Source organism: Erigeron canadensis, chromosome 1 (assembly GCF_010389155.1).
Source record: "Erigeron canadensis isolate Cc75 chromosome 1, C_canadensis_v1, whole genome shotgun sequence".
NCBI lineage: Eukaryota > Viridiplantae > Streptophyta > Magnoliopsida > Asterales > Asteraceae > Erigeron > Erigeron canadensis.
In genome coordinates, this window is record NC_057761.1 from 7,063,558 (window position 1) to 7,076,687 (window position 13,130).

Consider the following 13,130-nt stretch of genomic DNA (forward strand, 5'->3'; position numbering starts at 1 on the left):
ACTCGAACTCGAAGTCCAACATGAGCTTACCTCCCTTCTCCCTTTCTATCTGAGGAGCATTTAATACAAATCTGAAACAACAACAAAATCACATATAAGCAAGTTTTGAGTAATATAAGCATCCTTTTAAATGTAGTAGTTCCATAGCAAACATATTAACCATCTTTAAAAGACTACTTATAAACCATCATAAACATACCAAATGCTTGTAGGGGATACATAAATCCATCATAAGACTTGCACTCCAAAAATGTCATAAAACCAAATGCTTGACTTTTTTAAATCATGTAGCTTTTTAAAATCTATCAAAAGGTAATAATAATAAATAAAAACTCATATACCTTTTTTTCATCATCATCATTTTCATGTTGTAAATACCTTTATTTCCCTATGCCTACAATTTTGGTTGTTACCTATAAACATATGTTATCAAACATCCAAAGCTTATATTAATCATCCTCAAAACATGAACAATCATCGGTATTGTTTAAATCCTCACAAAGCTTGTCATAAACTCAACATCATTGGCCAAACAATTTAAGAAACAAAAAATCAACTACACAATAACAATTTCTAGAAAAAACCCCAAATTAAAATCTGAAAATTCATACCTAAAGTGGATAAACCCATCAAACTTTTGGCTAAAAAAAATCTTTTCTATTTCTTCCCCTGCACCAAGTCACCAACTGAATATTCATACAAAAGAAAAAATAAGAGTAAAGCCACAAAAAACTCTAAATATATAAAAATATATAATTTATTAGCCATTTTCATCTTGGAATCATCAAATTGATATACACAAAGCTTTTATCTGATTTTTATAGGTTACATAAGATATTGAAAACATCAATGAAATTTGATTTTCAAGATTAAATACATATATCTATATCTATAGTTGCATATATATATAATATATAAACAAATAAAACATATATATGATACTAATAACATATATATGATATGTTATAAAATTAAATAATAAGATACTAATAACATATAACATATCACAAATTAAATCTCTTACCTTCCTAAAAGATATAGAACCATCAAAAACAACACAATATGATTATATGTCTTTTTGAGACATTACATCGAACACTTGGAAGGCAACACCATCCATCTTCTTTCAAGCATTTTATCAAACACATGAATTATCTTCAATTTTGTCCTCCAAACAAGTTTCAAATCCCACATGAAATCAATAATAACTTGAAAAAAAAACTGTAATTTCACTAACTTTTTGATATGTACACCCTTTCCGTCGGCTAGCATGTTACCAATCTTTCTTTTATCATCGTCGTCGTCGTCGTCATCATCATCATCATCATCGTCGTCGTCGTCGTCATCATCATCAAGTTTATCATCAGAAGCTTTATATATATATATACCAACTCGATTTATAGATATATGTATTCATATAGATAAAATAAAGAGATGAAAGAAAATGGAGTATAAAGATTTTAGATATTCTGATGTAATAGTTCCTATGTGGAAGCCTTGTTTTGTTGACAACTCAAGTTTATGATGTCACTCGACTTTTCTCCTTTAGTACAAAAGGATATAAAAATCTACATCCAATTTCTCAGATGTATTGTCCATAATAAGAGCCCAAGGGAGCCCAAAACAAATCTTAAAAACCATTTTGACACTTGTTGGAGATGAGTTACAAAAGCCCTACGACATAATAATTCCTTGCGACCATTTTCAGACAAACAGAAATGGCGAATACACAGGTTCTGAAAGACTGGTTTGACCGAGTTGACTCTGACAAAACAGGCAGTATCACAGCCATTCAACTCCAGGTTTTGCTTAAGCTCTCTAATTTTATATATATTTGAATTTTGTTATAATATTGACCAAACTATATATATATATATATATATCTTTTCAGAGAGCCCTTGCGGTTGGAAATTTACAATTTCCCATCACAATTGTTCAACAAATGATCAGGTTCCATACCCTTTTAATACTGTACAACTTTCTACCATCATGTTTCTTTTTTCTTTTCGTTTCTTTTATGTTGTACTTTTATTCTTTAGCCTGAGTGGGGAATCAGGTTGGCCACTAGATTGATGTCAATCTTGAAATTCCAGTCAAGATTTGCAATTTTAGGAGCTAATTCTTGGACTTGGTAACTTTAAGTTCATAAAGCTTATAACTTTATATAATTTCTTGGAATTTAAAAGATACCCGAGTCAATTTTTAGATAGAAAGTGGCAGACATGATCTTGAAATGGTGTAGTGTACCTTTTTCGTGTTATATGATGATGGTTACATGTATATCTCATGTTTGTCATGTGATCATTAGGGAGGTTTCTTGTTTTCTACAGGATGTACGATTTTGACAGAAATGGAACCATGAGTTTTGAAGGTACGCTTCGCATCTTGAAGCTTTGATGCAGTTTGATATATCAAGTTAAATAATTAACTTCTTCTGTTCTAGATTTGGTCTCATATAGTGGAGAAACAAGAACATAACGATGTTTTTATTTAAGGATTGTTTCATATAGTGTAGAATGATAATAATACGGGTCTACAACTTACAGTTAAATGAATCTATTTGTTTTAGATTAGTGGCTTTCGGTTCAATTGGATAAATAGATATAATGGCAGACACTACCCCTTTACACATTTTAGATGTTTTTAGAAACTCTAGGTGAAGTCCAGTGAAGTCGAGTGAAGTCCAGAGGCAAGGGTGTTAACCACTTTATCCAACCTTGCTAGTTTTCATAATTTAATATAGTATTATAGCATAATTTAATCTGAAGTTTTTAGAAACTCTAGGTGTCAGTTTGTAACTTTTGTTACATTAGTCTTTGCTATAAGTAGGTATCTTTTTTATTCAAACAAAAGGTAGGTATCTATCTTACACTCTTTTTGACCTAGCTTCTTTTTTTCTCTCCTCAGAATTTGTGGCTCTCAACAAGTTTCTTCTAAAGGTTAGAACTTCTCTATGTTATAATCCCTGCTATTCCAAATTATATTTACTGTGTTTGTTTCTTAGCACATGCACTTTTGGAACATTCAGACTGGTGTTAGTTCTAGAGTTTTACACTGAATGAGATTAAACTACAGTTGATTTCACATGTATTAGAGGTGGAGACAAGTTTAGGACTTGAGGCTATTTGAGTCACAAAGCCATAGAAAAATATGATACTATGAAGTTTATAGATTTGACCTCAAAAGTCAAAATGTGCCATCTTTTTTGTATCTAAGCTAGATACTTTAGCTGCTTATTGTGATACAGAACTCTGACATGCCACACTTTAGAAATGTTCTTATGAAACTATTAATCTGTTTGTTGAGAACTAATAATTATGATTTGAAATTTTACAATCAAACGCAATCACGCATGCTATAAATTTTGTTTGGTATTGTCTCACAATCTTCTAATATCTAAAGCTGGCATATTTTTATGGTACATTTTATAATGGTGAATGTCTTCATGATGATTGTATGTAAGAGCAAGTAATGATTATACTTGGCTATTTTTAGTTTCCAAACAAGCATCATACTTGCTAAAGTTTGTATAGAGGTAACGACTTGGATTAATGCCTAGAAGTACCGAACAAAGAACTTCACTATGTTGAAAGAACCATGGTGGCATTTGGCTTGAAGCCTAGAATATTTGCACAAATAAATACTATGCGCATAATAAACTGTTTTTGAGTTCTATGGAAATCAGAAAACCATCTTACTAGAAAACTTTTGACTTTGTTCCAGGTTCAACAAGCTTTCTCGGATTTGGAAAGGTATGGTATTCATTTATCTTCGAGTTGTTCCAGACATCGATATCTATGCTTTCTATATGTTCTCTTCATCCCCTTTTGTGTCTAATCGTTTATTTGAAAAATTGAATTTGATAAAAGTTACTCAATATGAAACTTTTAAGCTTCCAATGACCCAGCAAGAACAGTAAGGTAGTCATTTTGTGAAAAGCTTCATTGAAGCTCTAAGATAGCATTTTCTTATCTGATGCATCTTAAGAGATTTTATGTATTTTCTATCTCATAGAATGGTCAATACACGTATATGATTCTAGACTTCATAATTTTAACACACTAGGTTCTGGGACTAAAAAGATCCTCAAGGGTTGGAGCTTCCTATAATAGGCAGATTTCTCCCTGGTTTCATTTATAACCATTTCAAGGTTTGATATTTGATCATCACAAAAGCATATACAGTAACATTGTGTTATTTGAATACTATATTGTGTTTTCGATGCCATTATCTGGGGTCCTTTTAAGGCTGGAATAGCGTGATTCATGATATTGAAGCTGAGGTTGCACATTTTTCAACCTAGAATTAAAAGTCCATGAAAATTTTGCACATGGATTGCTGTGTGCGTTTAAGTAGCATCATTGCTTTCTTAGAAACTTTTGTAAAAGAACTTACACAGCTTGTTTGAAAAGGAGACCTGAAATGCTTGAGCATTCCCTGATGAAACAGACATTTGTGTAACTTTATTGGGACTGTTCTAGGCATAAGACTTCGTGAAGTGATCATGTATCCTTACATGGTGCATTTGACATCATTTGTCATTAATTAGCCATCCATGTTTTAGAAATTACATGGTTATATTGCATGACTTTGTCGTGGTAGGCCTTTGATTTTTGTTTATTAATTATATACTTTTTTTGCATAAACATCATATCTTTGTTGTTTTGAAGTTTAAGAACAAGCAATGTTAGGATAATACTTTTCAGCAGGTTAAGTACTTAACATTGATAATGTTGTTGCTCACAGGGGCCATGGGTTTCTTGTTCCTGATGACGTGTATAAGGTAAGATTACTGATCATATACAGAGCCTGTGAAGGCTTTACGATGTGAATATAAGTCTCTTTTTAAATGCAAGATCTTATGCCACCTTCCATTCGGTAAATTTGTATGGATTGGTTTTCTCTTTTCTTTATCTTATAGTTTGTTCTTAATAACAGGCTTTGCTGAAACTCGACATCTCTTTGGATTCTCCAGCATTTTACACAGTCTGTGAGGTACATATGATATATATGCTGCTTACTTAACATGAGACTTGCTATAAAATATAAGACTGAGTAAAACTATAGTTCTGACTTCTGAGTGGGAAGGTCATTCTTATGTAGTACTTACTTCTTCTAGTCCCTAATCATAGAGTTGTTTATTAATGGAAGCACTTTCGTTGCCTATTTTAATACACCCACCCCTATGTAGTCTACATAGGCCTCTGTCTAACAACTTCATTCCACGATAAATTTGCCAATTTACATTTTAGGATTTCCGTGTCAATTTTCTACCTTTATCTAGCAAATCGTAAGAAAAAAATGGAACATCCATGGTTTGAATCCTTGTTGGTACGACCATCCTTGTGAGGCCTGCCAATTTCCTTTATGGAAGAGCTATTATGTGGTTCGAGTTTGTGTTGCAGAGACACCGTGGATTTAGTTGGCCAAAGGAAAGTATGTAGTAGCCCATTATTATTAGGTGAGTAACCAAATCGGAACCAAAACTGAACCAGACTGGTACAGGAATTAGAAGACCTGAAACCAGGAAAATCCACTGTGTCTAGACTACCATATTAAATTTGTTCGATTGCAATTGAACTGAGAAAAGAGCTAGGTTAGTTGGTTTCAGTTGACATATTTAGGGTAACCAAAGCCCGCTACTTCTAGTATTGCTGGTTTGATTATTGTAAGCTTACTATAAATGCATGATCTATATGCAATTATATATATCATACTTATTAAATAATTGAGTACTCAGTAATTTAGATGTTTTTTTAACTAGCAAGATATTGTTTTTCAGATTAAATGCATAATGTTTGAAAGCCACATTGTGTAAAATTCGTTTCCCAGTAAGAGAGGAATTTTCTGGCTGGAAACAGCCATTGTGCTCATAAACTCTAATTGATTGCTTATAAGAACTCATGTAGCTTCTATGCATGACCTGTAGATCAAATCTGTTTGTGTTTTACAAATAGAGTTAATGACACAAATCGTCCCTGTGGTTTACCTAAATAGTCGCCTTTCGTCCTTTAAAATAAAAAACCTCAAGGACAGTCCTTTATAGGAAGATAAGGTTCACGTTTGGTCCTTTGACTATTTGACCGTCATCTCTCCTCCGTTAACTCCCTCACGTGCCTCCCATGTGAGGGGTATTTCAGTCTTTTCACCCTTTTCTTCAACCTCCAAACAAAACCAGAAAAAATTTCTTAACAACAGCAGCAATAGCAATTAAAATCCAACTAACAAAAATGCAAATTCAAAATAATACGTTTTATCAAGTTTTTTGTTTAAACTTAATCTCAAATCAAACCAATATCTAACAATCCAAATCCAAATTTAACGAAACACAACAACAAAACATATGAAAATACCAACAAAAAAAAAACAAACCAAATATATGCAAATACCAGATCTATCTATCTATATATATAGAGAGATTTTCCTTATTTTGAGAACCATTTTTTTTTGTAAGAACCATGAGAACTCTTAATTTATATATATGTTCACATGTTTTTTTTGTTCATTCACATGTGAAATGATGCGATATTACTCACGCAAATCCGTTTGTATCAAAATACAAGAGAGACCAAACCAGAAAATAAGTATTCAAATAACAATCTGCCCTTTTTATTCATAAAACATACGTATATAATTATAAAGGTTTTTCAAAGCCTAAAACTTAGCTAACAAACTCCCCAACAGATAAGATAACTAAACACATTCAAACTAAAGATAACTACTAAACTTTAAAGCAAAAATAAACAAGATAAACTGCCAGCTAATCAATTAGCTGTAGACTTTTTAGATTCTGGATCTGGCCGGACTCGGGTTCGGGTCTTGACCTGGTATCCAGGTTCCTGCATCATCCTCCCCTCCTTCGAAAACACTCGTCTTCGAGTCAAACAGGTCCTCATCTTCTAGCAGAAATGGTAAAAGATCAACGACATTAAAGGTTGCAGAAACATTATAGTGGCCTGGTAGATCAACTTTGTAGGCATTGTCGTTGACGTGCTTGAGTATCTTGAATGGGCCATCGGCCCGTGGCTGCAACTTACCAAAACGACCTCCAGGAAACTGATCTTTGCTGAGGTGGATCCAAACAAGATCAACATCCTGAAACACAACCTTTTTCCGTCTCAAGTTAGCTTGCCGTTGGTACACAATGTTGTTCTTGATTTTCTCTCGAACCTGCTTATGAATATTTTTTATTGGTTGAGACCTGTCCTCCCCCTCAGCACTGAAGTGATCAATAGCTGGCAATGGAGTAAGATCAAGAGGTGTAAAAGGATTACGGCCATACACAACCAGAAAAGGGCTCATACCAGTTGACCTATGGGTGGATGGATCTGTTGTATGCAAACTCTGCTTGGGAAAGAACTTCATTCCATTGGCGGGGATGGCTATCAACAAGGCTGCGAAGAAGATTACCCAAGCTACGATTCGTTACTTATGTTTGGCCGTCACTTTGTGGATGGTGAGCACTGCTGAAATGAAGTCGAGAACCTAATCGTTTCCACAACGTACGCCAAATATGGCTTACAAATTTGACATCCCGATCAGAAGTGAGTGACTTTGGGACCCCATGAAGCTTTACAATTTCAGAAAAATAGAGGCGGGCAATTTGGCTAGCATCATATGTTTTTGCACAAGGAACAAAATGTGCCATTTTTGAGAAACGGTCGACGACTACCATGATTGAGTCTTTAGAACGCTGTATACGTGGTTAGCCGACTACAAAGTCTAAGCTAACATCTTCCCAAGGCCCTGCGGGTACAGGTAATGGGGTGTAGAGGCCAGCATTTGAACGGGGTGTTTTAGCTATGTGGCAAGTGCGACAGCAATCGACAACACGTGCCACATCCAGATTCATCCGAGGCCATATAAACCTTTCTTGGACCAGTTTCATTGTCTTGTCGCGCCCGAAGTGATTCGCTAACCCTCCTTGGTGACTTTCCAAGATAATTGCATCCCGTAATGAACACTTTGGGACACAAGTCGGCTACCCTTAAAAAGGAACCCTTCGTGAATGACATATCCATAGAAAGGGGCTGCTCGACATGCTTTCCATATGGTAGAAAAATCAGGGGCACCTGGATAAAGGCTTCGAAAAATATCAAACCCTTCCACTTGAACTCATAGTGATGTAACAAGGGCTCAACGTCGGCTGAGAGCATCTGCTACGGTATTAGTAATGCCAGCCTTATGTTTAATGACAAAAGAGAAATCCTGAAGATATTCAACCCACTTGGCGTGACGGGGATTAAGCTTGTGTTGCCCATTGATAAAACGCAAAGCTTGATGATCTGAGTATAAAACAAATTCCCCCGACAATAGATAATGCCTCCAATATTCAAGACTTCAAATGATGGCATGAAACTCTTTGTCGTATGTACTATATTTCTGTTTCGCATCACTGAGTTTTTCACTAAAAAAAAGAGCAATAGGACAGTTTTCTTGACTTAAAACGCCCCTGATACCATGGCCTGACGCAACACTCCACCTGAAAAGTGAGCTGGAAATTGGGTAAGGCGAGAACAGGGGCCTGGGTTACCCGTTTCTTTAGCTCCTCAAAGGCCTGATTAGCAGCTTTAATCCACGTAAAGGTATGACCTTTCAAGCAGTCAGTCATGGGTGATACAATGGAACTAAAATTTCTGATAAATCGCCTATAAAACGAGGCTAAGCCATTGAAGCTGCGTACCTCATGGACTGTTGTAGGGGTGGGCCATGATGTAATAGCTTCGATTTTAGAGTCATCCATGCGAATACCCTGCTGTGATATTAGGAAACCCAGAAAAAGAACTTCTGACGATAAAAAGTGACATTTGGCTCGGTTAGTATATAACTTCTGATCATGTAGAATAGAAAAAACCTTACGAAGATGCCCTAGATGCTGCTGAACTGATGAGCTAAATACCAAAATGTCATCAAAATAAACAACCACGCAACAACCAATAAGGGGTTTAAAACACCTTGTGACACGAGACGACCCGGTGGGTGGGCTGGTGGTTCCCCCTGAGCGATCAGCTTTGATTGGATTGATTTGTGGCCCAGGTGTTGAAGGGACAGATCCCCGGGTAAAGTCGGCTTTAACTGGGGTGGATTTGGACATCACAGTTTTGTTCTTCAATTTAATGTGTTTCTCAACTTTTAAGGCAAGACGCCATACATCATTCAAACTCCAATGGGGTTGGAGTTGTACAACACCAACAATGTCAGGACGCAAGGCGCCCAAGAAACGTGCAATAACGTGTTCTTCCTCGGCACCACACCGCATTCTTAACCTATCAAAATCAGCAATCAAGTCCTCAACGGTGGAGGTCTGTTAGGTTATGGTATTCAGGAATGCTTCCTGCCAGTAATTTACAGGTAAAATTTTTTCATGCAACAACTTCTTCATCTTATCCCAGGTTTTAACTTTCGGCCGCCCCTCTTGTGTCCTTTTTTTCTTTATATGCTCCCACAATGATGAAGCAGATTTACGTAATTTAATAGCAACAATTTTTACGTTGTACGAATCAGGAATGTCCTTGAGGTCGAAGATACGCTCCACTGTACTAATCCAATCAATGAACTCGTCAGGTTGCAACCGACCATCAAACTTGGGGACTTCAATTTTCAGACCCATATTTCGAAGTGGATCTGAGTCACAGAGTGTCATGGTGTCCCCCCTCGACCGAAAGGATTACCGTCGAGCTCTCCATATTCCCTGAATATGGATTCCTCATCAGTTTCTTGAAAACAAGCTTCTCGCTGCAACTCCAAGTCCTGGACTCTTTGTCGTAGCCTTGCAATCTCTGCAATATTCCGTGGGTCACGTCCATCATCCTCATTGCCTCTGTCGGCGTCTCTACAAGGGCTTCGGCGACGATAATCATCACGGCCTGCCATTGAATCTCAGTTGCTCTGATACCACCTGATGCGATATTACTCACGCAAATCCGATTGTATCAACATACAAGAGAGACAAAACCAGAAAATAAGTATTCAAATAACAATCTGCCCTTTTTATTCATAAAAGATACGTATATAAAGGTTTTTCAAAGCCTAAAACTTAGCTAACAAACTCCCCAACAGATAAGATAACTAAACACATGCAAACTAAAGATAACTACTAAACTTTAAAGCAAAAATAAACAAGATAAACTGCCAGCTAATTGTAGACTTTTTAGATTCTGGATCCGGGGCGGACTCGGGATCGGGTCGTGACAAGGTATCCGGGTTCCTTGCATCATGAAATGATATAAAAATGTATGTTGTAGAAGAAACTTTTTTAAGAAACCTTCAAAGTAGCCTTTTGTGAACTTATGAATGAATTTGTTCACGTTTTCTGTTCACATGTGACAAATGGCTATATACGAGGTTTTGAAAAAAAATTTCTTCTGCAACATATGTTTTTATAACATTTCACATGTGAATAAACAAAAAAAATGTGATCCAATATAAAATTTAGGGGTTCTCACGGTTCTTATAAAATAATGGGTTCTCAAAATAAGGCCAAAATCAACTCTAGATCTAAGTCACATCGAACTCTACATCCATCAATATCTAAAACTAACATCTATATCTTTATATATTGAAGTTCAATCTAGATGCGGTGGAGGTGACCGCTTTTGAAGGATTTTGTTAAAAACCTGATGGGGAATACACACGGTGATGATGGCCGGAGTGTTAGAGGATTTTGGCAAAAACCCGACGGGGAATAACACAGTGGTGGTGGTCGGAGTTTTCAAGGTTTTTGTTGAAAACCCAATTGGAAATACACGCGGTGGTGGCTGGAGTCTAGAAAGATTTGTTGAAAACCCGATTGGGAATACACGTGGCGGTGGCTGGAGTCTTGAATGATTTGTTGAAAACCCGATGGTGTATACAGGAGGTGGTGGTGGTTGTATTTTTGAGGGGATGTTTGGATCAAATAATTTGGATCAAGAAAAGTGGATGAAGCGGACATGGATATTAGAATTCAGATCTGATTCATCTTTCCTTATCTTTCTTCACTACTAATATATTTATATGTGTATGTATATATATATAAATCTGGAATACAAAGTAAAGATTGATAACATGAACATAACTTGTAGCTAAAAATTAAACATTCATATAAATATAGAAATGGTTTTTTTTGTAGTAAAGATTTATATATAAATCTAAGAAATGGATGTTATGTATGTATAATTATAGGTATAGATCTGGAAAATGGATTGTTAATTTGAAGAATATGATAAATATATATATATATATACACACACACATGTATATGTACTTATGTATTATTAGTTTGAAAACGATCGAGTTTGGTCCTTTATGGCTTTATGTTACGAAAAGTACACCAGATGGACGGTCAAATAGTCTTGAACGATCGAGTTTGGTCCATTAACACCCGATTGGGAGGCACGTGACGGTGTTAATGGAGAGAAGAAAACCGTCAAATAGTCGAAGGACCAAACGTGAACCTTATCCTCCTATAAAGGACTATCCTTGAGGTTTTTGATTTTAAAGGACGAAAGGTGACTATTTAGGTAAACCACATGGACGATTTGTGTGATTAACTCTTACAAATATGATATAAGTAATCTTTTTGTTTGGCATCTTTTCTGATTTACAGAGCTTTGATAAAGAAAAGGACGGAAAGTTTCGCCTGGATGATCTCATATCCCTTAGTATATTTGTACAATCTTCCCGGTAAGATGATCACATACTTGAATTCAATACCTTTTTGAATTCCAAAAAATGTAAGAATTTAAATTAAATACCCTTTTATCTTATAATGTGCTATGTGCAGGAATCTTTTTAATTCTTTTGACACTAGCAAGCAAGGCATGGTGACCCTTGATCTGAATCAGTTCATCTACTGCAGTGAGTCTATTGTGTTCGAGTATCTTTTGATGTTATCTGCTTACTTATACAATCACCTTACAAGCTTGTTATTAAAACCTTTGCAGCTGCAAATTGTAGAATATGAAGCTGGTCTTAAAATTTCATGTAAAGGATTGTATTGTACATTTTATACGTTATCAACTTTCTGCAGTTGGTGCCAATATCTCTGTATTTAACGCAATGTATGTAATAAACATTATTTTGAGGTTTTATTATGAGGTTAAGGTAGTTTGGAACTTAATTTGACTTTTGACTTCGCAATTTAACATGTGTAAACAAGAATCACAGCAGTGTTCAATTTGCGGTAATTGTAGTGAACATTTTGATTAATGAACTACACTTTCTAATGTGCCATGTATACAAGTTTAAGGGGAAAGCTACCATGTTGTTAACAGCATCTACTTGGCTGCTATTGCCTTCACATCCAGAGGATGATTATTTGTTTATCACATTGGAAAATTAGGGGGATGTTTGTGAGAGCAGCAGTGCTACTCCTAACAGGAGAATATATTTTCCCATAAGTTAATGAACTTACCTTGTGCGTAATTGTTTTGTTGCTGCTGAATGTGTAAAAACCAAAAATTAAAAGGGTATAATATATATTGTAAACAGCATATATCTTATATTCTGTTAAGATTTTTTAAGCCCGTTTCCTATCTTTTAGTCCCGTTAATCTTTTAAGTCCCACATTCAAATTAAATAGAACACGAGGAAAATGTCTCCGGTAGTTGACCACTTAGGCCTCTCCTTAAGGCATTTCATCCTTACCCTCTTTCACACTTCTTTCACATTGTCACGTCAGCTTTTCTCTCTCTTGATTCACCTCTTCCACAATCACTCCCTATAACCTCTCTTCCACACTTCTTCCACACTTTTTATATTTTTTATTTTATATTTACACAAAATTAAAACTAAACTTAATTTTATTAATAATAAAACATTACAACTAAATTAAAAAAACATTACAATTAAACATTACTACTAAAAATAAAACACATAACACACTTAAAAATAAAACATTGCAAGGAAAAATAAAACATTACGATTATTAAAAAAATAAACTACTCGTCGTCAGCGGTCTGGTCATCCTCGTCCTCCTCCGGGTCGTGGCTAGGACCCAGCTGTGGCGCCGGTGTCGCCGGTGCATAAAACGAGCTACCGAAGTTCTCTTGCAAGTATTGACGATATCTCATATGTGCTTCAAAGTCGTATTGCGACAAGCCCGTCGGAATTGGTCTCGCTAAAAACTTCATGGCATCTCTAATCTCGGC

At 35.6% G+C, this 13,130-nt stretch overlaps 1 protein-coding gene across 1 annotated transcript; it reads left to right on the forward strand.

Annotated features, from left to right (window-relative positions):
• Window positions 1–1,622: 1,622 nt before the first annotated feature.
• Window positions 1,623–12,100, forward strand: LOC122585814 (sorcin-like). Its single transcript, XM_043757937.1, has 10 exons — window positions 1,623–1,802; window positions 1,892–1,950; window positions 2,331–2,371; window positions 2,908–2,939; window positions 3,724–3,752; window positions 4,747–4,783; window positions 4,939–4,995; window positions 11,588–11,664; window positions 11,765–11,838; window positions 11,925–12,100. Exons 1-10 carry the CDS (start codon window positions 1,719–1,721, stop codon window positions 11,942–11,944), a joined length of 510 nt encoding a protein of 169 aa, XP_043613872.1. The 5' UTR covers window positions 1,623–1,718; the 3' UTR covers window positions 11,945–12,100.
• The last annotated feature ends 1,030 nt before the right edge of the window (window positions 12,101–13,130 follow it).

What these genes read in the sequence shown, in the direction of transcription:
- LOC122585814 (XM_043757937.1), top strand. Translation starts at nt 1,719, where the DNA reads ATGGCGAATACACAGGTTCTGAAAGACTGGTTTGACCGAGTTGACTCT. An exon ending in TGGAACCATGAGTTTTGAAG is followed by an intron (nt 2,372 to 2,907) that starts GTACGCTTCGCA and finishes TTCTCTCCTCAG; the next exon opens with AATTTGTGGCTCTCAACAAG. An exon ending in GCTTTCTCGGATTTGGAAAG is followed by an intron (nt 3,753 to 4,746) that starts GTATGGTATTCA and finishes TGTTGCTCACAG; the next exon opens with GGGCCATGGGTTTCTTGTTC.